Source organism: Lutra lutra, chromosome 4 (genome assembly GCF_902655055.1).
Source record: "Lutra lutra chromosome 4, mLutLut1.2, whole genome shotgun sequence".
NCBI lineage: Eukaryota > Metazoa > Chordata > Mammalia > Carnivora > Mustelidae > Lutra > Lutra lutra.
The window spans coordinates 186,559,695-186,583,877 of NC_062281.1; the positions used below are offsets into that span (position 1 = coordinate 186,559,695).

The following is a 24,183-nucleotide window of genomic DNA, read 5'->3' on the forward strand; positions in this document are numbered from 1 at the left end:
GCCAAGGGTGGGGGTTCAGGGGTGGGGGAGACGGAGGCTGCCAGCAGAAGGGAGTCGTTGAAGTAAGCAAAGTAGAAAACTTTATTGGTTTGGAGTGTGCGCTAGGGGTACCCCTGGGAAGAGCAGACGTGGGGTGTGGCGGGGTAGGCCGTTCAGGCTGCTTGACCTGGGCCAGTCCTGTCCCTTCCAGGGACTCGGCATCCATTCCTGAAGCACAAAGATCAGCACGGGCCTGAGGAACACACTCAGCGGGGGGAGTGTGGCTTCAGCTCAGGGGAGAGGGCCCCAGATGAGGACACCTGGCTCTGCGACGCCCCTAAGCAAGTCACTTCCTTGCCCTGGGCCTCAATCTCCTCACCTGAAGAATGGGCATTGCAAGAGCTCCCTTTCAGAACGGTCATGAGGATTTGTGCAAATGCCCACAGTGCTGGGCATCTAGGAGGCCCTCGTAAAAGCTCTCGGTGGATGTCACAGGCTGAATTATGACTCCCCCTCCTCCACATTTGTACATTGAAGTTCTAACCCCCAGTCTGTGACTGTACTTGGAGATGAGGTCTCTGAAGAGGTAATTATGTTAAAAGGAGGACATTAGGGCGGGAGCTAGTCCAGCACAACCAGTGTCCCTAGAAGAAGGGATTCGGACACAGACACAGAAGGTAGACCATGTGAGGACCCTGGGCCACCAGGGAGAGAGGGCTCAGAGAAACCAACCCTGCTGACACCTTGACCTTGGACTTCCAGCCCCCAGACCGTGGACAGCATCTGTTGTTTGAACCCCTGGCGTGAGGGGCTTTTTTATGGAAGCCTGAGGCCTCCCCATGTGTACAGTGACACGCAGGTTCTCCAGCGCCTGTGGTCCTGGCTCTTGCCAGAGGCACCAGTCTGGGCTGGGCAGAGCTAAGTTCCAGTGCTGGTTCTGTCCCTTCAAAGCTGTGCGGCTTTCCACCTGGTGGGCCTCAGCTTCCCCTGCTACGAGAGGATTTCACCATCTCGCACTATTTGAGGACCAAGCAAGCCGATGCGTGTGAGTGACCCCACTCGGGGTGACGGTCACGACCCGGAGCGGTTATTATAATCACGGGTAAGGCTCTGGGATGAGGTAACCCAGGCAGAGGGAAGAGAACTTGCCAGAGAACAGAGAACAAGCAGCTCCAGCCCCGAGCGGGCCGTGGGTCTGGGTTGACCGAAGCTGCCCACACTCTCCTCGGACGTGTGGCAGGGGCTGGGCCTGTGGCCTGCTCTAAGACGGCCATTCCCAGCTGGAGCGGGCCGTCGCTCCCGGGTCCCGGACTGTGTCAGAAGATGGGGACGAGCGATGCCGCCTAGGTGCCCTGGTGCTGGCTCCGTGCGGCCAGTTTCCGGAGCTCATCCCAGAAGAGCATGCTGAGGATGGTGTGGGGGCCCAGGCGCAGGTAGGCTGGGCCCAGACCCTTGTAGAGGGCCAGGGGGCCCTCCTGCCTCCAGATCTTCACCAGGCAGTCAGCGAGGCCACCGTACAGCTGGCCCTGGGGACAGAGGCAGGGTGGAGGTCACTGCAGGGGTCATGGGGCCTTGGCTGGTACAAGTGGGCATGTGTCTGTGTGGAGGGGCCTCTGCGGTACATCAGCAGAGAGACTGTCCCCAAGCAGGCAACTTACAGAAAGGTGACCCCTTAGGCTGTGACATTTAAGATGAGACCTCTTCCTCCAGGTAGCCACAGCCCATGCCCGGGGCCCAAGATTTGGCTAGTGGCATGTGAGTGGATTTCGTCCCCATCTCAGCCTTTGGAGGGCACCTTTGTGTTGAACACAACCTGTGCAATCGAACGTGGCGGGCCGTGGGGTCAGGCCTAGTTGGGTGACCTCAGGCACGTCACTAGATTGCCCCGATCGTCTGTTTCCTCAGCAGAAAAATGAAGGTGGTTGTGAGGGTAGAATAAAGTGCAGGTGTGAACCTGCTTAGCCCGTGCCGGGGATGTGAGTGCTCAGCAAACCGGCCAAATCCATGTGTCTGCATGTATGTCACACATCTGCATGTCCCTGGCTGTGTGTGTGTGTGTGTGCGGACACTGGGGCATGCTCTCCAGCTCCCCGCATCCCCCCTGCACCCTCCCCTGCTCACTCGGCCAGTTCCGTCCACGGGCTGATTGTAGAGCCGTGTGCTGGCCACGTCAAAGGGGGTCATGACCACGGCCACGGCGACACTGCTGATCATGCCTCCAGCCAAGGCCACCAGCCAGCTGTCTTCTGGGAGCCACTGTGGGGATGGGACAGGCTCTGACCCCTGCAGCTGCTGCCATCCCCCCACCCCCATGGTGCCCACCCTACCCTCCCAGTACTTGCGGGTTGGAAGAGTTGGGGGAAAGGGAGCAGACCAGGCCCCTCTAGCCATTCCCCCAGCCCAGCTCCTTCACGGCATCAGGGCTCCGGCCCCCACACCTGCTGGGCACAAGGGCAGAGCCGGGGTCCTCAGCTCTCTTCAGGGACCCTGTCTGCCCCTCCCACTGGCCTTGCCTAGGTGGGCGTCCAGCTGGAGATGTTGGGATGGGATGAGGGCCCACACAGGGAGAACGGAGGCAGATGGCCCGATTCTGTCGTGTTTGAGGGTGGGCACGGGTGTCCCTGGCTCCTCACCTGTTGCTTCTGCACCCAGGCCTTGGCAGAGGCAAAGGTGGCCAGCTGGGCGGCTGAGCCGACCATGACCCTGGGCACGGCCCCACCCACGCCCCGCCATAGCCCTGCCAGGCCCTGCTGCCGCCAGATGGTCTCCAAGGCACCCAAGACACTCTGTGGGGAGAAGGCACCGGGTCACTGGGCAGCCCCTGCCAGCCCACCCAGCCCAGGGGGCTCTGGGGAGTGACAGTCCCTACCTGGTGATGGTGCTGGTGCCCCACGGCCACCGCGGCCACCGTCTGGGCCTGCAGCTGCGTTTTGACCTGTGGGAGCAAATGTGACAGAAGAACTGGACAAGCAGCGGCCCGACCTCCGACCTCCGACCTCCGGCCTCCGGCCTCCGACCTCCGACCTCCGACCTCCGACCTCCACGAGCCACTCCCACTGCTTAGGGCACGTGCGGAACAGGGTTTGGTGGGGAGGCTCTGAAGTCGGCCTGGGTCTACATCTCCGTGTGACCTGGGGCAAGTCACTTGACCTTCTCCCAGCCTGCCCGCTCCCACTGTTCCGAGGACTAAGTGGGGTGGTGACTATCCAGCCTCTGGCCTAGTCCGCGGAGGCCCTGCTTATTCTGAACTTGCTGGACCACATAGGAAGACAGGTGACCATGCTGGGTCTGCGCCAGCACCCGCCCGGTCGCCCTCTACCCCCTCCCCTGACTCAGGCCCAGTGGAGCAGGGACCCCAGGAGAAGGAGCATGGGGCAAGGCTCCTGGGCTTTGCACCCAGGGACAGATTCCAACCCCCAGGCAGGGATGTTCCAGGGAGCGTCCCCACCTGGCCTGCCCCACCCCGCCTGGTACCAGAGCCAGCCTGGAAGGTTCCAGAGGCGCCCAGCCTCCCTTCCCCACTGGAGAGCTGGGTCATGGGGTGGTGGAGGTTGGAGACAAGGCACTCACCAAGTAAGCAGGACTCCCCACGAAGGCTCCCAGTGCCCCAGCCACCGCGCCCGCAACCACCGTGCCACCAGGCTGCTGGGTGAGGCCAGCCTGGCCCGCCAGGCTGTAGCAGTAGAAGCGGACGCCATTCATGAGGCCCTGGTAAAGGAGGCCGGCGGCCAGCCCCTTCTGCAGGCCACACAGCCCGTCTGCACGGACCACAGCTGCTACTGAGGCCAAAAAGCCCCTGTAGGGCCGTGGGTAGGTGCCGCGGGCCTGCAGCTCCCCCTGCAGCTGCAGCCTCGTCTTCACCACCTCCAGGGGGTTGGTAAAGACGCAGGCCAGGCAACAGGCCGAGGCGCCCAGTACCAGGTCCACAGCTGGGGCAACCGTCTCCATGGCCTCTGTTCCTGAGGCTGGCAGTGCCCAGGTCAGGGGCCTGGGCACAGGCTCTAGGGTGGGGGCGTTTAGGCTCTCTGCACCCCTGCCCCGCCACGGCTGGGATCTAGGGGGCCTGGGGCCATGTCTGGTGGGCAGAGGTCCCAGTCTGGTAGGCCGGGTGGCCCCTGGTCTATCTCGGGAGTCCACCTTCTCTGCTCAGCCACTGGGGCTGGCGGAGCCCGGGACACGCCCCCGCTGGCTCGGACCAATCCCAGCTCTCTCTGTTCTCCACACCTCCCAGCAGGGGTGTGCCTGGACCCTGGGATCTGGGGAAAAGGTCGCCTGGGACAGGAGGCTGACTGGGGCCGGGGAGAGGGGGCCCGTCAGCCGGGACACCTCCTCCAGCTTTTCTTGTCCTCCTGCCCTCCCTCTGGCCCTGGAGCAAAGGGTACTTCTGGCCTAGTCAGTCCTGCTGCAGCTCAGAGCCCAGGGCACAGGGGCGACTGCCCAGGGAGGGTCCCGGAGCCACGTGCCCAGGCAATGCAGCCACTGTCCACAACCACCTTGCACCATCTTTGCGGTTCCTCTTCCCCAGTCTCAGTCTTCCAGTCCGACTCCCACAGTCTATGGTTCCACTGTCAGGGAGAGCAGCGGCGGCAAAGGGCTTCTCGAGCCCTGTGGAACTGGTTTTGAATCCCAGGCTCCGCTGTCATGTGTGACCCTGGGCAATCACTCCCTCTGCTAGCTTCAGTCTATTTGTAACACGGGAATATTAGTATCTGTCTCAGAGGTTTTTTGGAGGGTTAGAGATGCATGAACAGCACGCCTAGCACACGGCTTCACCCGGTAAAAGATGGCCCATATCCCTTCCCCCAGTCGCCCTCCCGCCTTCTGGCTCCTTTCTCTCCGTCCCTGCCTCAAATGATTTCAGCCGTGTGTCTCAAGGAGTGGCCCGAGGCTTTGGTCATCACCCCATGCGGACTTGCTCCCCAGTCCTGCCCCGCTTCTGGTGGGAGCCCCTTCTGGGCTGTAGGTGTCTGGAGGAGAGGCCCTGGTGTGGAAATGGCTCTGTGTCAGAAGGGACCTCACACCCCTGGGAGCCAGCACCACCCTGGTCTCTGTCCCCAGGGCATCTCCCTTCTGCCATGGACACCCCGCCTCACCGAAGCCTCCATGCTCCACAGGCTCCATGCCCACCCTTCCCAGCACCCACTCCTTTCGGCCCAGGTGTGAGGGCCTGGGGGGGGGGGCATTGCCAGGTGCTCGAGTGCCTCAGGTTCCCCTCCCCTCCCCTGCCTGCACCTGTTAAGCTTGGTGGTACCCTCTGGTCAGCCCCCAGGGTAGCAGCTCAACAAGCCGTCTGGGGACAGCTTGGACTCTTGAGTTTATCCCAAATGGCCGGCCCTTGTCCCCAGAGCTGGGGAGGCTGGCCGTGGAGACAGTCCTCCCCTCCTCTGGGCGCTGCAGGAAATAGGAGAGCAAAGGTCAGGCCAAGAAACCCTCAGGGCCTGAGCTCCAGAGAGCAGCACCGGGGCAGTGGGTGAGCGGGCACCCAGCGTCAGCACACAGCAGCTGACGGAAGAAAATCAGGAATGAATGTCTGAGCGGCTTTAGACGGGGAGGGGACAGGCAGCCGGTGCGGGGGTGGGGGGAGGTGGGGTGTGTGTGTGTGGAGATCTCCCACCCCCAGCCGGGTCACAAAGGGCCAGTGACAAGTCTTGGCAATATAACGTGTCTATTTTATTTAAAAAAAAAAAAACAAAAAAAAAAAACACCAAACCCAGACCATCTGACCCCTTCCCCCAGAGGGTCCGGCTCCAGCCAAGCAGGGGACAGTCAGGAGGCCCTCTCCGGGATGCCAGACTGGTGGGCTCTGCCCCACTCCGAGCCCTCCTCTCTCTCCTTTGCTCCCGGCAGGAGACAGTCTGACTCCTGGGTCCTCCTGGCACTGCAGTCTGGGGAGAGGTGGGTGCCTTGGACACACAGGGCCTCCGGGCAGCCAGGGAGGGGCTGCCCAGCGCCCCAGCCCCAGCCGGGCGCCCTTGCCGGCAGACAGCAGTGCGGCTGGGGACAGCGTTAGCGAGGCAGCATGCATTGAGGCCCCAGCGTCCGGCTTCCCTGCACGGCCAGCTGAGTGTTCAAAAGTGAACGAGGATGGTCAGGCCTTGGCCGGGACCCCTGACCCAGGAGGGGAAGAGGGGACTCCTGCCCTCTCAGTCCTCTGCTCCCCGCAGAGTCGGCATGACTCTCATCGCCATCCTGGAGAGGCAGACGCATCCGTACATGCCGCGTGTACGCAGAGCCCATAGGGCTCAGACCCTCTGCCCCAGCGCTCTCCAGTCACCCCAGCCAGGCGGGAAGCCCGAGAGCGTGGAGCACCCGTTCTGTATCCCTGTGAGGGCAGAGACCCTGGCTCGAGCCCCCGTCGGTGCTTCTGTCCCCCAGGGCGGAAGTGGGCCATGGAACACAGGGGCAACCCTGGCCCCAAGCCGCACGAGGGCAGAGTGAGGACAGCGGGTGCTGCTGGCAGGCCCCTCCTGGCCCCGGGATGCTGACTAGCTCCGCCTCAGCACCAGGGGTCCCGGGAGGCTCTGCCCCGGCACAGGCTGTCACTCCGCTGCCAGGCGCTGTGGATGAGGCTCAGGGCGTCCTCGAACTTCTTGTTGGAGGCTTCCTGGATGGCCTTGTGGGGGAGGTCCACCTGTGGGGGTTCCGGGGTAATCTGAGGGCTATGGTCCGGGACCCTGCTATCTCGGGCAGCTGTGGGAACCCCGGGTCCCCCTGCACTGTGGGACCAAGGTCAGCAGCGGCATTTCCCAAGTTCAACTATGAGCTGTGGCCTCAGGGGCACGGGGCCGGAGTCTGTCCCAGAGCTATGGGTATGGTGCTGTCCCCAGGCCCAATTCCTGCCTCTGTACTGTGCGGGGCCCTCCTCCCCAGGGAGCACCTCCACTCCCTCCTCGGGGCCCTGGGCAGCTAGGTACCTGGTAGATGGTTTTCCACCCAGAGCCGAGTGCAGACAGGAATCGGTCCAGTTCAGATGTGCAGCTCAAGTAGATGACCCAGGGTGGGAGGGGCTGCTGGCTGTCCTGGGAAAACTCCTGGGGCGAGTGGGTCCCCAGGTGAGCAGAGACAGCGTCCCTTCTGCAGGGCCTGCTCCCCGCCCCCCCCCCGCCCCCTCTTCCCACCCCTCCCCCACCCGCCCGGCTCACCAAGACACAGTACTCCTTGCCCGGTTCCGTAGCAACAGCACTGACGTCGGCCAGCTTGGCTGTGCCCAAGGAGCGGAAGAAGCTGGTCTGGCAGTCCTCGTGGCACGTGAAGAGGCGGTCGGCGGCTATCACTAGGCAGCAGGGGATGCAGGGGCTGGGAGTCACCCCCTGGGGGATGACCTGAAGGGCATGGGCAGAGGGGAGGGGAGAGGCAAGCTGGAGCTCTTCCGGGCTGGCCGGCACCAGGACACCACACTCCGGCCCCGCCAGCCCTTCGGCCCCTCTGTCCAGGGGTCAGACAGGCTCCGCCCACCTCAGAAGCACAGGTGGGGACAGGGGAGGCAGTGGGGGTGTCCTGAGTTCTAGGGTCCACTCCTGGATTGTCCCCTGGACGTCCCCATCTTGGTTCCCACAAGCTGCTCCCTGAGCGTGAGGGTTTGGGCCAGGGCCCCGGGGATCCTGCACGGGTCGGGAGGCTGGGGGACAGTGCAGGCGGGGGGCGCTCACCCCTTTGGACACGGCCTGGCAGAGATGCTGCATCCAGTCGGCCATGTCGGCCTCGCTGTCAGCACTCAGCTCCAGGCACGGCCGGTCGGCGAGGATGACCTGGAAGGCGTGGGGCCGATCCGTGGTGTTGGCTCTCCGACAGCCACCGCACTGCTCCCCCCTGGACCAGACGAGGAGGGGTGAAAGGGGAGCAAGGAGGCAGGGGCGGCTCAAGGCGTGCAGACACAGCGTGCCTGCCCCCGCGTCCCAGAGGCGGGAGGACCTGGGAGGGTGGTGCAGACCCCCGGGACTCTCAGGAGAGGCTGGTAGCTGCTGGCCAGGCCCACCCCTTTCTGTGGAACAACTTCTGCTTCCAGAATCGCTAGGACCCTCCTAGCTATTGTGGCCTGGCCAGGCGAGGGGTGAGGAGGGGCTCCAGGCTCTGGCCCTCCTTTTATCGGGGCACATGCACTCACACTCCCTCTTGGGGCCCAAGGCTGTCTCCAAGCATGTGTGTGTCCGTCTTCTATCAGGTCGGGAACTTCCCAGGGGGAGTGACCTTTTCCCCTGCCTGACCAGATCCTTCCCTCCCTGATAGGAAACCATCCCTCCTCCCCTGGCTCAGGATCCTGTAGCCCCTCAGAGATCAGCAGACCCCTGGCTACCGGTCAGGGCTGCCGGATGGGGTGCGGCTGAGTGGGGTGGGCTGAACTGACGGATAAGAGCGGGTATCAGCTCAAGCCAGGGAGGACAGGAGCGCTGGGCCACAGGCTTAGCCAGAGTCCTCACCCTGGGAGGGGGGGGCGACACGAGGCTCCGCACCTGCCCAGCCCCGCATCGCCAGGGCACTCACCCCATGTTCACCGAAAGCAGAGGGGTGACATCAGTGCGGTCGGGATACTGGTAGAGGATGCCGTTGCTGCAGAGGCACAACAGAGCAGGGGTGAGGCCTGTCCCTGAAGCTGAGAGCCAGGTAGAGCCCAAATCCCAGGGACACCCTGCAAGCTGGGGACTGAAACGGAGGGTGAAGAAGGAACCAGAGGCACAGGAGGGCACACTACCCCCTCAGCAGCCCAGGACAGTGAGAGGCAGCAGCCCAGCCCACATCTACACCTGATGCCCCAGGATTCCTTGGGCCCCGAAGATGGCAGCCTTTACACAGAAGCTCTAATATCCCAAGGCAGGTGGGCCCTAAAACCCTCATGGGGGTGGAAGGAGGCCCCCTCGGGCTTCTCTCCTCAGCGGCTGGTCCGACAAGCTCCAGGCTGAGCCCGAAGCCGGCGCTGCGGGCGCGCCCACCTGAGTACCACGAAGCATGTCTTCCAGTGCTCTTTGCCCAAGTAGGAGGTGCCCGCCTTGTAATTCAGCATGCCTTCTTTGGTGATGACGCCCTCAGGGGGTGAGCAGTGGCAGGGGATGGGACCCAGGGACTCGTCCATGGGGTCCTCCCAGTGGACAAGCCCATAGAAGCGCACAGTGACAGCAGTGGCCTAGGAGGGGCAGCAGACAGAGCGGTGAGCCCTGGGCCCGGCTCACTGACGGCCCAGCACCAGGAAAGGCCACTGAGGAAGCAAGGGCACACCCCCAGCGGGGTGGGGGACAGGACCCGGGGTAGGAGAGCCCCTCCCAGGTGGGGGACAGAGAAACACTAAAGACCTCTATTTGCAGTGCCCGACCTCATCCTGACACCACAGCGGGACTCAGGGACTCAGGGACGACTCCTCCCCTCCGCTCCTGGCACTCACCTCACACTTAGACTCCTGAGCCACAAATTTGGCCAGTGCCAGCTTCTCCATGGTGGCATCAGTCAGGACACTGGGGTAAGGTGGTTCCCGGCAACCTCTGATCATGGCAGACTTTAAAGACGCCAAGAAGAACCTACACAGGGAGAGGGTTTTGCTGTGAGAGGCCCGGGGCCGGGGGCCCACCCCTCAACCAGACAGGATCCTGGCCTGGAGGGTTCCCAGAAACTTTGGGGAGGGAGCTGGTTGGCACCAGAGCTCAGGGCAGCGACACGCAGGAGTCTGCTGTCATCTGACAGGGACCTGGGAAAGGCCAAACCACTCTCAGTAGCCCGGGGGGCCTGGGGTCTGCTGGCAGTACGGTGGGACCCAAGTCCGTATAATGACACCCGGTTATTACGAGTCATTTCTGTATGCACCCCATGGCCCAGGACCGTGGCCCAGTGGTGGGGCTTGTGTTTCTTTCTTGTTAGTAACTCACGCCAGCCCCCTTCCTCTCTGGCGGCCACCTCAGGTCTCAGGTCGCCCGAGCGGACGACACGATTCGCTCAGGGTGCTTGCATACCCCCGCAGGTTCCAGAGGGAACACATCTGTTTGCCACGTCTGTGTGACCTGCTGCTCCCCCGCCCACCCCCAGGCCGCTCTCCAGTCCTACGGACATAGGGAGATGGCAGGGGTCAGGGGCGTGTCACTCACTCGGCCAGGGCCACGTCGGCCGTGTCCAGCAGGAACTGCTTCCTGCGGTTGGTGCACACCAGCTTCACGGTCTGCTGGTCCAGGCCCACCTGCCAGAAACGAGACCTTCACATGCGCATGGGGCTTGGCGGCTGCCTGGAAGAAGAGGCAGCCGTGGCCGGGCTAAGGGCTGGCTGGGGAGGGAGGAAGCACACGCCAAAGGCGCCACAGGGTAAAGCCCCAGAGGCCAGGGACCCTGGCATGAGTCGGGGAGGGACGGTCAGAAATGTGGATGAAGAGGCGTCCTCAACTCAGTTCTCCTCCCCAGCACCACAGGCACAAGCTGCTCTAAGAGAAGCTGACGCCTGATGGTGAGGCCCGGTGGGGACAGGCCTCACTCTGCAGCTCTGCCGGCGGGTGGTCGAGGAGCCCTGTTCCACGGTGTATGCCCACCGCCGAGCCTGCACTCACCGACACATAGTCAAGTTCGTTGTAAGAAACGGCCTCTTCCACCAGGTATGGCTTTTCCGCGGCCCCTGAGAGAGGAGACCCCAATGCCTGTGACCCACAGGGGTCTCTTTCCCCCTGCTGCCCCATCTTCTAAGATCCCATCTCTCTCTGAGAGTGGCCCTGTCCTTGCCCTGCCATCTGACACAGAGGAGAGTGATGTGGGGTGCTTGGGTCTCACGGGGCCGCTGAGGTGGCTGGCGCACAGCCAGGCAGGGTTCTGGTCACCGCAAGCCAGGCGGCCGAGAGCCGAGGGTGGGGGCACTGGGAGAGGGCGGGCGGCAGGGCTCATGCTCAGCCTCGGCTGGGCCCAGGGGCGGCAGGCACCTTTCCGCAGCAGGTAGACGTAGCAGTCCGTGAGCAGCACGTAGAGCAGCTGCAGGTTGCCCTCCATGTGCCCCGTGCTCATCCGGATCATCTGTGGGGCCGCGACAGAGGAGGGTCAGGCCTCCCCAGCTCTCACGTGCCGCCCCACCCTGGGCCTGCACTGTCCCACTCGCCCTGGAGTTCCCGGGACTGACCTTGAAGAGCTGCTCCTCGTTTTCTCGAAACACATGGATCATCAGCAGAAGCAAGTGATTGTTGTCCACTCTGTGAGAGTGACAGGCGTGGGGGTGTCAGGCGAGGGCAGGGCAGGAGGTGACCCGACACACAGTGGCACACAGGCACGCAGAGGGAGCGTGGTTGTCATGGTGCTGGCTCTGCCCGGGAGCCAGAGTGTGTGGGGGGGTCCTACACCCCATCCCGCCTCCCAGCCCAGGCGAGGCCTCCCAGGAGCTACATTTTGTCTGGAGGACAGACACCCACTGTCCTCGGCTTTTGAGGGTGGGAGCGTCCCTCAGGCCAGTGGCATGGAGAGCCCTGCGCACCTGAACTCTGCTGAGTGGCTCATGTCGGAGGGGCTCCCCTGCCCCTCATCCACCCCGGAGTCCTCCGCGCTGCTCAGACACGGGCTGGGCTGGTCTCGCTTGAGCTCGCACAGAGTCTCGTGGGTCCCAGGCTCCAGCTCCGGCACAGGCCCCTCCCCAACCAGGGGCAGCTTGGCGTCCGGCTCCTGGGTCCCCAGGTCTGGGGCCCCCCCGGGGGGTGCGTCCTCTAGGGGCCCAGGCGTCTGCCCCGCTCTTCCTCCTCCTCCCTCTTCTTGGCCAGCAGTCGCAGGGCTACCAGGAACATGCAGCGGTTGGCCCGGCCCTGCAGGGTCATGGTTGCTGCCACCTGACGTAAGAGTGCTTGGACTCTCGACGGTAAAGCGGTAGAAGTCCATTGGGGCTGGAAGCCCCTCACTAAAGTCGCAAAATGGCGGCTTCTCCGGGGCTTCCCCGGGGGAGCCGGTCCGAAAGGACTGGTCTGGGGACTGGACGTGGGAGCGCCAGGTGCTGGGGTCCAGCTGCCCATTGAGCTGGTCGATCACCTTACTCAGGGGCTGCCCCAAGCGCTCCATGGACGTGTCCTTCATCTCGGGGATAAGCAGGCCCATCTGGCCTGGCTCCGAGAGCTCGCTGCTCTCTGCTGTGCTGCTGGGCCCCTCTCCCTCCTCCTGGGGGGACGTAATGGTCGCATCGGGGGAGGCCCGCCCCAGGCCTGGACTGCTGACAAGGCTGTCGCCGTCTCCCCGCCGGGCACCGGTGTCCTGGGTGGAGGCGGGGTGAAGCAGACTGGCTTCCTCATCCGACCTCGTCTTCTTCTTCTTGCCGGTTTTCTTCTTCTTGGTGACCCTGGGACAGTAGGGACAGGGAGAGATTTACCATCTGAGTGCCACAGAACTGGCGAACGAGACAGGCTGGGTCAAAGGGGGTGATCCTGGGTGTGTGACCTCCGAGGGCACAGGAGGGAGCTTCAGGGGTCCTGGGCAGTGCCGGGTGGGAGGCCCTAGGCCAGGGGGCGAGAGCAGCTCAGGCCCTGAGGTAGCCCCGCTGCCGGCAGAGGCAGGAACCCCTGAGCAAGGCCTACGAATTCTAGCTGCTGTCACAGCGGCACCAGCTGCTCCGGGAACAAACACAAGCCGTGGCCAGTCAGGACGATGGTGCCTCTAACGCTGCCGTCCCCTTGGGATGTGGCCAGTGGCCCCTGAGCTGAGCTCACTTCCCATCAGGTATCACTGCGGATAGTTCAACCAGAAATGCACTCAGAGTCTTCTGGGCTCAAACTTCCTTGGTGGCAAGTTGGCTGGGATGGACCCGGCAGGGCGACCCCAGGTCTGAGCCATTTAAGCAACTGAGGCCTTGAACCAGCCTACAGGGCGGGACCCGTCTCCTGCCTCAGGCCAGCAAGCCTTGGAGGGTATGACATGCACATCTGCTTCTTCCGTGCTGAGAGTCTCAGGGGTGGGAGCCAGGGCAGGTCGGGGAGCCCGGGAGGCTCTGGGCCAAGAGCTCCCCAGTCTGTCCTGCACCTCCTCCTTCTCTTCTAGGTAGGTCCCTGTCCCCCTGATGGTGACACTTTCGAGGAGCCATGCTGAACTAGGATCAGTACACATCTCAGAAACTGTACGGGGACATCCAAGAACTGTTAGAATTCCAGTGTGAAGGGGTTTTCTGGTCCTGGATGAACCGGACAAATGCCCCCGCAGCCCAGATGTGGCCCCAGCTGCCAGCCACAGCTGTCATCCGTGCCACACCACCTTCCGGGCTCAGGCCCTCTGTTTCTTCTTGCTCCAAGAACCACTGGAGAACCCCTTAGTCTCCAGGAAGATCCCGGTCCGCCCCTGGGTGTGTGGTCCCTGTGCAGGAGGACTAAAACATGATGCTGGGAGCAGACGAGATGGACACCCGGATGTCCCCCCCCAACGCCCGCTGACCTAATGACTTCGAGCTCTGTGCAGGCGTCTGGCAGGTTGAGAGTGTGGGATTCGCCCTTCTCCTGAGAAGTGGTGTGCACTGGGGTGGTGTCGGAGGAGGACACGGTCTCTGCTGGGTCCTCGCTGAAGGGGTTGTGGCGCTGGGTGGGGCTCTTGGTGGAAGCTTTACTGCTGGTTGGGTCCGAAGCAGTGGAACGGGGGCCGCTGACGGTGTCTGTGAGGTCTCCATCTGGGAGAACAGGACACAGGAGACAGCCCGTCAGACACCATCTGGCGACCCCAGGCCCCCAAAGCCTGCCTTAACTCACGAGGGAGGCAGGTGAGTCCCTCCCGGGGACATCTGATCAGGGTGGCCCTGTTTTAAGAGCAGAAGCCCCAAACCAACTGCACACAGGGCGTGTGCTCTACGAGTGACCTGGAGGGATGCCATCACCACTCCACTGGGAACCCCCAAGAGCTCAAAGCAATTTGGCTGAGTTGGAGGTAAGAGCCCCAAGGTTCAGCAGCCTCCAGGCAGAAGCCCATCAGGGACGGTGACCTTGATGCCTGGAGAGGACACAGGCCACGGATCTCTCAGGTTAATCTTACGGCCTTCTGTTAGAGGGAGGTGTTGGGGGGGTATCCAGCAGGGCTGAGATACCTGAAGTCCTCTGAAGGATGCCCACTCCGCCCCGCACCAGAGGCAGATAAAAGCAACAAAGGAAGGGAGAACAGAGGGAGATGATAGGGATCAGAGAAATTGAGGGGTGCAGGGTACAGTCAGGGGATGAGAGATAGGTAGGGAGTCCGGAGGGTGGGGGGAAAGGCAGAACAAGGGCCCAGAGCACAGTGGGAAGAATGACAGACCAGAGCAACAAGGAGATGCAAAGGGGAGAGGAAAGGGGTCCTGAGTGGCCGCCCCCAACAACTGCCTCACAGGCCTTTCGGCGGCTGCTTCTCTCCCTGACATCGGTACACTCCCGGAGTGGGGGGAGGGACCAGGCACCCCTTTAAGGCACGAGCTGGGAACTCCATTTCGCTCAAGTCTCTGGTCCCTTCTGGGTCCCCCTCACCCTTGGCTCCACCCTGGGGAGAAGGCAGGGTAGGGGGAGGGTGCTGCCTCTCCAGAGAGGGGTTGCTTTGACTGCTCCCCCTACCCCGACCATCCGGCCCAGATTACCGGAACAGGAGCAGGAAAAGCACACCGGGCGTTTATGTGGTGGCAGATGGGAGCAGGCCCAGCAGAGAACTGAGGCCCAGCTATGGGACGAGATCGGGTGAAGGTTAATGGCACGGGGCACGGGATGCTCACGCCCCATTTGCCAGTGTACACACATCGTGTGGGCCATTATCTGCCCAGAGGAGACGTGGCAAACATGCTTCCTCCCCTCAGCCTCATCTGGAAGGGCCCAACGTGCTGGCCACTTCCTCATGGGTCCTGGAAACCAGCAGGCAACTGTCCACTGATACAGCACACCATCCTTTTTTTTTTTTTTTTAAGTATAGTGTCTTTTAACATAAGGACAAAGGTAGGGGCCAAAGGCAATTGCCAGCCCTGCTAGAAAAACACTAGCAACATGTGAGACTTCCTTCAGTCCTGGGCCCCCAGAGCCTTAGTTCTCAGAGGTAGACAACCTTGCCCTTCTGTCTCAAAGAAGGGTCCCACGAAGCCATATGTTCTCGTTCTAGCCCCTAGAGATCCAGAAGGAGTGCTGAGAAGTGAGTGAGCAGGCCCCGGGACGTGGTGGCTGTCCAGGCTGCTGACCTGCCAGCTCTGTAATGAGCCAAGGACCACGGAAGGCCGCCTCAGCCCCAACCCCAGGGCCCCGAATTTGGAGCTGCCCCCAAATCCTGCTTTCCTCCAGGGGAAGAAGACTGAGCTTCCCCAGGGGAGCGGCCTGAACGGACCTGGGAACTCAGGAAAGCAGGAGATCCCGGTGGGATGAAGCTCACGTTGCCCGGGCACCCAGCCCCAGCCCAGCCCAGCCCAGCCCAGCCCAGCCGGAGCAAGCAGCAGTGCGACCCGAGCTGTTAGTTCTCAGGCCACCGGGAGCTGCGAAGGGCTGAGGAGGGAGGTCAGGCCCTGCCCAACAGGTGACTGCAGAGGGCAGTGAGGAGCTGGGTCACAAGGGGGTTAGTGGTTAGAATCAGAGGGGGAGAAAAACCAATGCCCAGCATGTGCACTGCAAGAAGAAGGTTCAGAGGATAAATGAGGTTACGATGGAATTCTGGATTTCGAGCTCATCTTAACTAACCTGTGGCACTCTTGAGTGCTACTCTCTTGGCCAGATGACATAATTTCCCCCAATGCCCTGTCTTATTTCCCTCCAACTGAGCTATTTCATACATTAGTTGGAAAAAGGTCAGCTGTCATCCGTTACTCAGAGATCACGGTGCTAATAACGAAGGGGGCCGGTGCTCCAGAGCAGTGGAAAGGGCACCTTTGCCACTGGCCTGATGAGGAGTCGGCACCTCCGGGGCTGCCCGCCCCGCCCCCACCTGGCCCAGCCGCCCACAGGGCAGGAGGCTCTTTAATGAGGGGGTGGGGGGTTATGGCCTCTGATCTAGGCAGGAAGCAGTAACCCTCTCTGAAACATGCCCTGTGCTTTGAGTCATCACGGGAATATGAGGAAGAGCCCCATGGGTTTCTAGAAGCCCAGAAGTGGCGTCATGGGCAGGAGAATGTCCAGGCACGGCTGCCACCTAGTGGACAGGCGGGAGGGCGGACGGATTTTATTGAAATCTGCCTGAAAACCTCAAAGACAATCTCCCCATAGGAGGTTTCAGCTCTGCCTGGGCCATTTTGCCCACCGGGCCCTCAGGCTCTTTCCACGATCCACACCGGAGAGGAAGCCAAGACTGGACTGCGGAACCGAGCCCTCTGCCTTTCCTTCTTGACACTTCGGACACAAGAGCACATCTGACCTAAAGGAGCTCGTGATCCACAGGTTCGACCCACGCTTTCCAGAACAAGCCTCCGCTCGCTGGACCAGGCCACTAGCGCCCCATGAGCTGGTGGTTCCCTACGCACATTCTGGTGCTTCCACTGGCATTGGAATTGGGAAGGGTGAGCCACGTGTCCCTGAAACGCAGTCACTTGGTGACTCTACGCAGCCACTGCACAGAGGCGGGAGTCCTGCACTAGGAGAAGCGGGTTTGCCTGGATCTAGAGGTCAAGTTCTCCTACTGCAGAATTCCATCTATTAGAACACCAAACTTGGCTTTATTATAATCATTGACATTATTATTATAAATAACGAGCTGATTTCGAATCATGCAGCAAGCTTGGCATGGAAACATAGCAAAACAGGAGAAGAGGGTAACAGCGGACTCTGTCCCACCTTCCCAGTCTGTGCTGGGTACAGACGGCACTGCTGGAAACACATCTCCAAAATCATAATCTATAAAAACGAGGGATAAAACTGAAGATTAGAAACAGGTAGTGGAAGGACAGGGAGGGTGGGGACGGCAGGGTGGGAGACATGGGGAGAAAACAAGAGGAAAAGTTAAACTTTCTGCATTTTCTCTAACAGCTTGGGAATCTTACAATGCTTCTCAGCTCCCTCACTGGCCTGGGAGCCTCTAGCCAGCTGGGAACAACCTCGGGGGGGGGTGCAACCCTTTCCAACCCCAGGACCTGGTTCTGGCTGAGAAGAATGTGGGCACCCTGTACCTAGCCTTTTCCATCCCTCGCCTTCCTTGCCTCTGAACCCAGCATCGGAGGTGGGGGCGCTCAAAGGGACACCTCCGCCTGCAGGCGGCCTGGCTGCCCTCTCAGGACCCGGCCCCGGACTTCTCGGAGGCAGCCCATACGCCCAAGTCAAGGAAACTGAGCTGCCGCCTTCCGCTTGTACAAGTGGCAATGCGAGTCTTGCTAACAAGGCTGGAAGTAACTGCCCTCGGGAGCCCTTGGCACAAACAGACGCAAAGAAGGAGGAAGGCCAAGGTCTCAATGCTAATGCACTTCCAGGGAGCCCGGGGGCCGCACTTGTGCTTGGGGTCCCCTTCCCTGGAGGTGAAGCCGGGTACAGTAAACGAAGAGCTCTCCTTTCCCATGGGGGATGCATGAAGGTGGAAAAACGGACAGTTTTATACACGAACACGAAGCCTAAGGTTTGAAAGAAACCAGGCTGTTCCAACCGGCTGCTGGATCCCAACGACAAAGTGACCTACAGATGTGACGACAACCTTTTCCAGTCTTGGTGGGAACAATCACGCTAACAGAGTAGCAAGTTCAGGAGGGACCCAGAAACCGGTTGGGCTCCTAAGAACAGGGGGCAAGTCTCCCCTCCTCTTCGGACCCAGCTGGCCCTCTCTTCTCCTTTCAGGAGCTGCTCAGTCTTTTTCTGCCTAGAATCAGAGTAGGACGAGCTCCCCAGGCAGGCGGCACTCACCCCTGCAAGCGGCAGGAAGTTTCCAGGTCTCGCAGCTACTCCCTCATCACTTAGAAACCCCCCCGCCCACCCCTGCCCCGGGTCTAGGGCCCTAGCCTTCTGGAAAAGGGTCTAACGTTCGTAGGATCTTGTTTTGGCTTTTTGCCCCCAGAATCTGTGTTTTACCCACCACAGAGATGCTGAGGAAATGAACGGAGACCTGGGAAATGGTCGGCCCCAGTGAACTTCCAAACTCCCCGGTCAGACCACAACGAGCCCAGACAGACGTCACCCAGCCAGGCGCGAGTGGCCTCACCACCGGGACCACAGCAGAGGCAGGTCCCCAGCTGCGGGGCGCTTACCCTCACTGGATGGGGCAATGGCGCTGTCATCCCACTCCAGGTTGGTGGAGGTGACGGAGTTGAAGGAGTTGAGGGACAGGCTGTCCGAGCCTTGCACGGAGCTGGGGAGGCGGTCTTCGAAGTCTAGCAGGTACTGCGGTTTGTAGTAGTCGGGCATGTAGGGGGCCAAGTCCAAGTACGGGGCGTCCTAAGATGAGAGAGCAGAGCGCAGGCTCGGCTGCGGGAGGCCCGGGAGGAGATCTGCCTGCATCAGGCCTCCCCTGCCAGCTCTCCTTCGGGCAGTCAGTGGGCTAAAGGCACAAAATTTGGAGAGAAGCTGCTGGAAGCAGTCATGTGAACGGCTGTGGCTCTCAAAGCTCTGGCTCGAGGCAGACAGAGGGCAGATCCCATCTCTGCCTGCCAAGCCCCCCTCTGACCTCTTCGGCCATAGGAGTGGCTCATTTTTTCCAGTTCCGACTGCTTGTTGGTAGACGGTCTGTGCTGCTGGCATAGGGACCCGGGAAGGTGACTGGACTAGGACAGGGCAGCTGGGTGCTGATGAGCCCAAGTTCTAGAGATGCTCTGGACCCTCCTTAGCCCTTTCGGGGCCCGCGTCCTGGTTCTCTAGCGCGTGACAGCAAGGGAGGCCAGAGAGCAAGGGGTTGAGGGCCCTTGTAGGATCCTAAGAGGCACAGGGATGAATGTGCCTTGTCTTTCTAAACACTCATGTCCTAAACACAAAGGAGGGTCCACTAGCCCTAAATACTCCAGGCCGTGTGGCTTGTCGCCCCGTTCGGACAGAGGCAGGAAGGAGTCGCCTGAACTAGGCCCTCTGGCTTAGGGAAGCCGAGAGGATCACCTGCTTCCATCCCGTTCTCCTGTTCTGACCCTGAACTAACAAGGTGCCACTCAGGCTCCATCACAGCAAATAGGCTCCCCGAGACGGACCAGGAGGGTCGGACCGCACGTCCAGCCCGCCCAGCCTGCCGCCCCCCAGTGGCAGCGAGAGCTGCGTGTCTCACCAGATCCAGGTCGAATCGAATGAACTCCAGCCCAGACACCAAGGTCAGGAAGAGAGTCAGGTGATCGTGACTGCAAACCAGGGCATTCCTGCGAGACACGACGAGGGACGATGGTTACCAGCTTGGCCCCAACCTCCCTGGCAAGCTGTCTGTGTTGAAACTGGACATGGGACGTCCCCACCATCTGGAGGGCACCCAGTTGGGGCCGCCTTCAGCCACCCCTTTGCCGTTCTCCTGGCTCTGGAGCCACACAGCACTTCCCGGCCACTGTCCTCAGACATGGGGCCTGCGGCACAAGGCTCGTCTAGCTCTCAGCAGCTGCCCCCAACACTTTGTTCCTGCAGGAGCCCGGCCAAGGCAGAGCACACTAGTAAGGTCTGAGGCCTGGGGAGCAGACCAGGCAGAGGGGGAGCAGCGGGGGCGCCCGTACTCCTGGCAGGGCCGTCAGAGGCAAGGTGCTGAGGGCCCTTTGGCCATCGCTGATGTGTCCGCCGCGTGCCATGCCAGGCTGGGCCTCTGACACGGCACACCATGGTGTCTGCTTATGACAAGAGTCTTTGGGATGAGGTTCAAGGGGAGCTCTGGGGCTGCAAGAGAGACCGTTCCAGACACTCACTTGACGTAGTACTTATGCAGGAGGCCCAGGTTCTCCTGGAACAGCCGCAGGTAGCTCTCCAGGGAGTTCTCGTTGAGCGCCAGGTACAGCCATGCCCTGCCTGCACACGGCAGTGGGGAGGGGAGGGAGTTAACTGGAAGGAAGGTCAGGCTGCTGGCTCTCTGGGCCGGGCGATGGCAGGAAGGACAGCAAGAGTCCCTGAAGGGACCAAGTGCTCTGCTAGCCCCCTTCCCTGTCGGGAGGGCCGGGACCCCTGAAAGCTGTGGTTTTCTAGTCAGACCCGAGCTGATGACGGCCCAGGGAACTGCAACGGAGAGTGCAGGTCGCGACCTCCAGCGGGGCTGAGAAGCTTAAGGACTGGGCACCTACGCTGCTGGCTCACAGGGATCCCAGCGCAGGGAGAGAAGCCAGGCTCCCCATTCCGGGCTCGGGCTGGGACTCGACAGGAGTCGGGTTCCCCTCAGCACCCCACTCCCCTGACCCCCACCCTTGAAGCTCCAGTGACCTGTTGGACGCTGGCCCCTGAACGGCCCTCTGCCATGGGACAGCACCAGGGGATCCACCTCCCGGGCCAGCCCTGAGGCCACGCCTGAGACCCCGGCCCCTGCGGCATCGTCCCAGCACTACTCACTGCGGCCCAGGTTGGTGGCCACGTGCTGCAGCACCTCGATCTGTCGGACGGCCTCTCTCCGGGTGAAATGCACCACGAGCACCCAGTAGCCCGACGAGAGGTCTTGCAGTCTGTGGAAACAGGACAGGGGCTGCTTGGACCAAAACGGGGCCACCCTGGGACACTGCCGCCCAGCGGCCTGCGTGTTCGGCACAAGCTCCAGGCTGAGGGCAAGGGGCTCCCCGAGGGTCCCACAGGCGGGCACCGGCCTTCATGCCAGCGGCCCGGCTGCCGCTGAACCTGTCCAGAGGCCGTGTCTGGGGTCGGCTACAGACAGCCTGAGGTCTCCCGGAGTGGGGCACATCTCTGTCTGCTGAGACAGAGGGTCCCCGCGGCCCGGGCCGTGCCTAGGGGCGCCCTGGGGTCTGTCTGGAGGCCGCCTCTGCCTTACCCGTATAGCAGGGCATGGTCCAGGTGCTCACACAGACGCTGCAGGACCTTGTCGTGGTTCCGGATGGCGGGGGTCTCCTCCTCACAGGCCGCAAAGTAGCTCTGCAACTGGAAGGAAAAGGAATCCGCCCGAAGTGAGAGATGGATAAAGGGGCGGGCTACAGCAGCCAGCTAAGACCACTGGTCGAGGGGCGCCGGGCCAGCTCTGTCCGCGGAGCGCACGACGCTTGATCTCAGGGTTGTAGTTTCGAGCCCCATGCCGGATGTAGAGATTACTTTAAAATACTGGGGCGCCTGGGTGGCTCAGTGGGTTGAGCCTCTGCCTTCGGCTCAGGTCATGGGATGAGCCCTGCATCGGGCTCCCTGCTCAGCGGGGAGCCTGCTTCCCCCACCCCTGCCTGCCTCTTTGCCTACTTGTGATCTCTCTCTCTGTCAAATAAATAAATAAAATCTTTTTAAAAAGTTAAAGAAAAAAGAAAGTATTAAAAAGAAAAAACAGGGCGCCTGGGTGGTTCAGTGGGTTGAGCCGCTGCCTTCGGCTCAGGTCATGATCTCAGGGTCCTGGGATCGAGTCCCGCATCGGGCTCTCTGCTCGGCGGGGAGCCTGCTTCCCTCTCTCTCTCTCTCTCTGCCTGCCTCTCCGTCTACTTGTGATCTCTCTCTGTCAAATAAATAAATAAAATCTTTAAAAAAAAAAAAAAAAAAAAAAAAAGAAAAAACAAACAAAAGAAAGACAACCAGTCCAATGACATCACCGTGGTGACCATCAGCTCTCACCCTGCAACCTCAGAGCCCAGGCCCCCGAGAGGCGGCCAGTGCCTGCTTTGCACAGTGACAGCCCGACGCCAGGATCTGTGTGCAGGTCTCGGGTGACACCAGGCCTTGAGCCGTGCTACACCCCCCAGGGTGTAGGGATTTACGAGGTAGTATCTGTATAAATGGTCCCCCGCTCCGGAGCCGTACAGCACGTCTGCTTGGAGCGCCCTCCACACACTAAGGGCTGACGTGGGACCCTGGATTTGCCCAAGGAGACGGACAAGGTTGGGTAGGGGTCGGGGTCCAAGCCAGGCTCTTGTCCAGCCCTACACCGAGAAGGACACCTGTTTCCAGGCTGGACAGGTAACAGGAAGGGGGCAGCAGGCGAGATGAACCGCAGCACGGAGCGAAGGCCGCAGAAGGAGAGGGCGGCTCTCTCTGGACAGCGCAGGCTGCGAAGCAGGGGCCCTAGGAGACAAGTCTCTCCAACCTCGTTTTAGCCACACCCCGGTCTGCTGTTGCCCTTCTACTGGCCAGACAGGAGACAGACATACAAGAACACTCATCTCAGGTCTAAGCTTGGCACGGGACTGACGTGTTCTCAAGTGTTTTCTGGAGGCCACGGTTGAGACGGCAGCAGCAGGCCGCATCTGCCACACCAGCAAGCACGCGCGCCTGGCGAGAGGCCAGCCATTCAGGGCCCACAACAAAAATAGCCTCTCTTCCCCGTGGCCCCGGGTGAGCCCAGCAGCCCTGCTGGCCAGGGATAGACCCCAGTCCTGCGGGGTTGCCCTCCCTCCTGCGAGGCGGGCAAAACAGGCATGGGAGGAGGGTTCCTGGAGGCAAAAGAAAGCCAGGAGCCCAGGCGAATGGCCCAAGTCCCTCCCAGAGATGGCTAGAGCTGGTCTTGCTCACTTCAGTACTGACAACACGGGTGTCCGGCATTTTCTTCTTTCTGAGATCAGAGAGTCTTAGATGATAGAGTTGGCAGGATATTTCAAGATCTGGTGAACTCCCTTATTAAGAAAGCAAAATGGGGATGCCTGGGTGACTCAGTTGTTAAGCCTCTGCCTTCAGCTCAGGTCATGATCTCAGGGTCCTGGGATCGAGCCCCGAGTCGGGCTCTCTGCTCAGCGGGGAGCCTGCTTCTCCCTCTCCCACTCCCCCTGCTTGTGTTCCCTCTCTTGCTGTGTCTCTCTGTCAGATAAATACATAAAATCTTAAAAAAAGAAAGAAAGAAAGCAATTTCACCCATTTTCTTGATTTTAAAAGTAGCCACACCTGTCACAACCCCCAAGAGACAGGGAAGAGCGATAAGACTGCATTGGTTTTGTTTAAATAGAGAAGGGGGTTAAAAACCAGTAGAGGTTAAGCTCTTCACTATGAGTGTCAGGGGGAACCAGAGCTGGGGCTCAGATGCCGTTCTCGACTCAAGAGACCTTTACAACAATCACTGCGAAAACAACATTTGCTCTCCATAAAACTCAAGCAAGATGGAAGTGTTGTAAAGTAGAAAGACCTCCTGGTCCCCCGTTCCCCACTGTCAACGGCTCAAGCGTGTGCCCTCCCAACACGCTTCCTGCATACACAGACTTAAAATTTTAAAAAACCGAAACCGGGTCACCCTATACTCATTGTTCCCAAACGTGCTTTTTCTTAACAACGTCTGAAGCATCTATTTCCGTACCATTACATACCAAGCGACTGCATTTTTCCAGGGCCACATGGCACACTAAAATAGGACGCTGTTAGCTAACGGCTGCTGTCTCCACTTCTCTGATGCCGCACGATACCGCAGCGAACCCCCGTGGGCCCCCGTGTGGGTACGTCTGTGCGGTGAGTGCTTACAACGGACCTGCAGACCTTTTAAATGCTGGATCGATCTGCACTCTCACGGTGCCGGCTAACCCTGGTATAATGAGTCTAATTCTTGGCAGTCCAACTGGTGAAAAACAGTACCTAATTGTTTTTTGTGTTTTTTTTTTTAAAGATTTTATTTTAAGTACTCTCTATGCCTAACGCGGGGCTGGGAACTTACAAGTCAGAGATCAGGAGTCTCGTGCTCCTCCCACCGAGCCGGCCAGACGCCCTGGAACCTGATCATTCTAAATTAGATTTCCCTCATCACCAGTGCAGCTGAGCCTTCCTTTTTTTTTTTTTTTTTTTAAGATGTATGTATTTATTAGTAAGAGATAGAGAGCAGGGGAGTGGTGGAGGGAGAAGTAGGCTTCCTGCAGAGCAGGGAGCGCAACGTGAAGTGGACCTTGGGATCACGACCTGAGCCTAAGGCAGATGCTTCCCTGACTGAGCCATCCAGCCATCCAGCCCAACATTCTGAGCTGTTCCTACCACCTCTGTTTCTTTTCCCGTGAGCTGCCGGTTCAATCCGCTCCGTCTTCCATCTAGTCTGCCCGAGCTCTTTGCTGGTAGAGGATTCAATCCCGTGTGTTGCCTTGAACTATGTATTATTCTTGCCCCGTGTCAACTGACCTTTAAATTTTGCTTATAGTGGTTTTTTTGTCCCATGGAGAAACGTCTGGTGTTTTAGGTAGTCAGATCTGTCAGCCTGGCCCCTCACGGCTTCCTATCGTCCCCAGGCCAACATTGCAAAAGTACTTCTATCCCTCTATCGCTTTTGGACTTTTTTTGTTTCTTTTTTTGCGTTTAGACCTTCATTTTACATGTGGCGTGAGGTCAGGGTTGAGCC

The 24,183-nt window shown here is 60.5% G+C and overlaps 2 protein-coding genes across 5 annotated transcripts in view; both read right to left on the bottom strand.

Annotated features, from left to right (window-relative positions):
• Nucleotides 1–57: 57 nt before the first annotated feature.
• SLC25A34 (solute carrier family 25 member 34) lies at nt 58–4,142 on the bottom strand. 2 transcript variants are annotated; one of them, XM_047727685.1, is made up of 5 exons: nt 3,550–4,134; nt 2,849–2,914; nt 2,613–2,765; nt 2,101–2,235; nt 58–1,505 (listed from the first exon to the last, which is right to left on the bottom strand). In XM_047727685.1, exons 1-5 carry the CDS (start codon nt 3,925–3,927, stop codon nt 1,323–1,325), a joined length of 915 nt encoding a protein of 304 aa, XP_047583641.1. In that variant the 5' UTR covers nt 3,928–4,134; the 3' UTR covers nt 58–1,322. The 2 variants fall into 2 exon arrangements, with proteins under 2 accessions (XP_047583641.1, XP_047583643.1); XM_047727687.1 differs by lacking the exon at nt 2,101–2,235 and having other exon boundaries at nt 3,550–4,142.
• Nucleotides 4,143–5,627: 1,485 nt separating this feature from the next.
• The window catches only part of PLEKHM2 (pleckstrin homology and RUN domain containing M2), a 39,209-nt gene continuing 20,653 nt past the window's right edge, over nt 5,628–24,183 (bottom strand). The window contains exons 2-20 of one of the 3 annotated variants that reach the window (XM_047725495.1): nt 20,722–20,828; nt 20,292–20,401; nt 19,661–19,760; nt 19,045–19,132; nt 18,044–18,230; nt 16,650–16,709; nt 13,330–13,558; nt 11,402–12,247; nt 11,054–11,123; nt 10,860–10,950; nt 10,497–10,561; nt 10,047–10,135; nt 9,353–9,485; nt 8,907–9,097; nt 8,461–8,526; nt 7,629–7,788; nt 7,122–7,301; nt 6,894–7,010; nt 5,628–6,610 (exon numbers count right to left, since the gene is read on the bottom strand). In XM_047725495.1, coding sequence (XP_047581451.1) covers nt 6,476–6,610; nt 6,894–7,010; nt 7,122–7,301; nt 7,629–7,788; nt 8,461–8,526; nt 8,907–9,097; nt 9,353–9,485; nt 10,047–10,135; nt 10,497–10,561; nt 10,860–10,950; nt 11,054–11,123; nt 11,402–12,247; nt 13,330–13,558; nt 16,650–16,709; nt 18,044–18,230; nt 19,045–19,132; nt 19,661–19,760; nt 20,292–20,401; nt 20,722–20,828 — 3,024 coding nt within the window. In that variant the 3' untranslated portion in view covers nt 5,628–6,475. Of the gene's footprint in view, nt 6,611–6,893; nt 7,011–7,121; nt 7,302–7,628; nt 7,789–8,460; nt 8,527–8,906; nt 9,098–9,352; nt 9,486–10,046; nt 10,136–10,496; nt 10,562–10,859; nt 10,951–11,053; nt 11,124–11,401; nt 12,248–13,329; nt 13,559–16,649; nt 16,710–18,043; nt 18,231–19,044; nt 19,133–19,660; nt 19,761–20,291; nt 20,402–20,721; nt 20,829–24,183 lie in introns of those variants that run through there. The other 2 variants (XM_047725496.1, XR_007126575.1) reach the window with 2 other exon arrangements.

Coding starts and splice junctions, on each gene's coding strand:
- SLC25A34 (XM_047727685.1), bottom strand. CDS start 3,927: ATGGAGACGGTTGCCCCAGCTGTGGACCTGGTACTGGGCGCCTCGGCC. Junction 2,766..2,848: donor GGCACCAGCACCATCACCAG/GTAGGGACTGTC, acceptor TTCTCCCCACAG/AGTGTCTTGGGTGCCTTGGA. Junction 1,506..2,100: donor CCGTGGACGGAACTGGCCGA/GTGAGCAGGGGA, acceptor CTCTGTCCCCAG/GGCCAGCTGTACGGTGGCCT.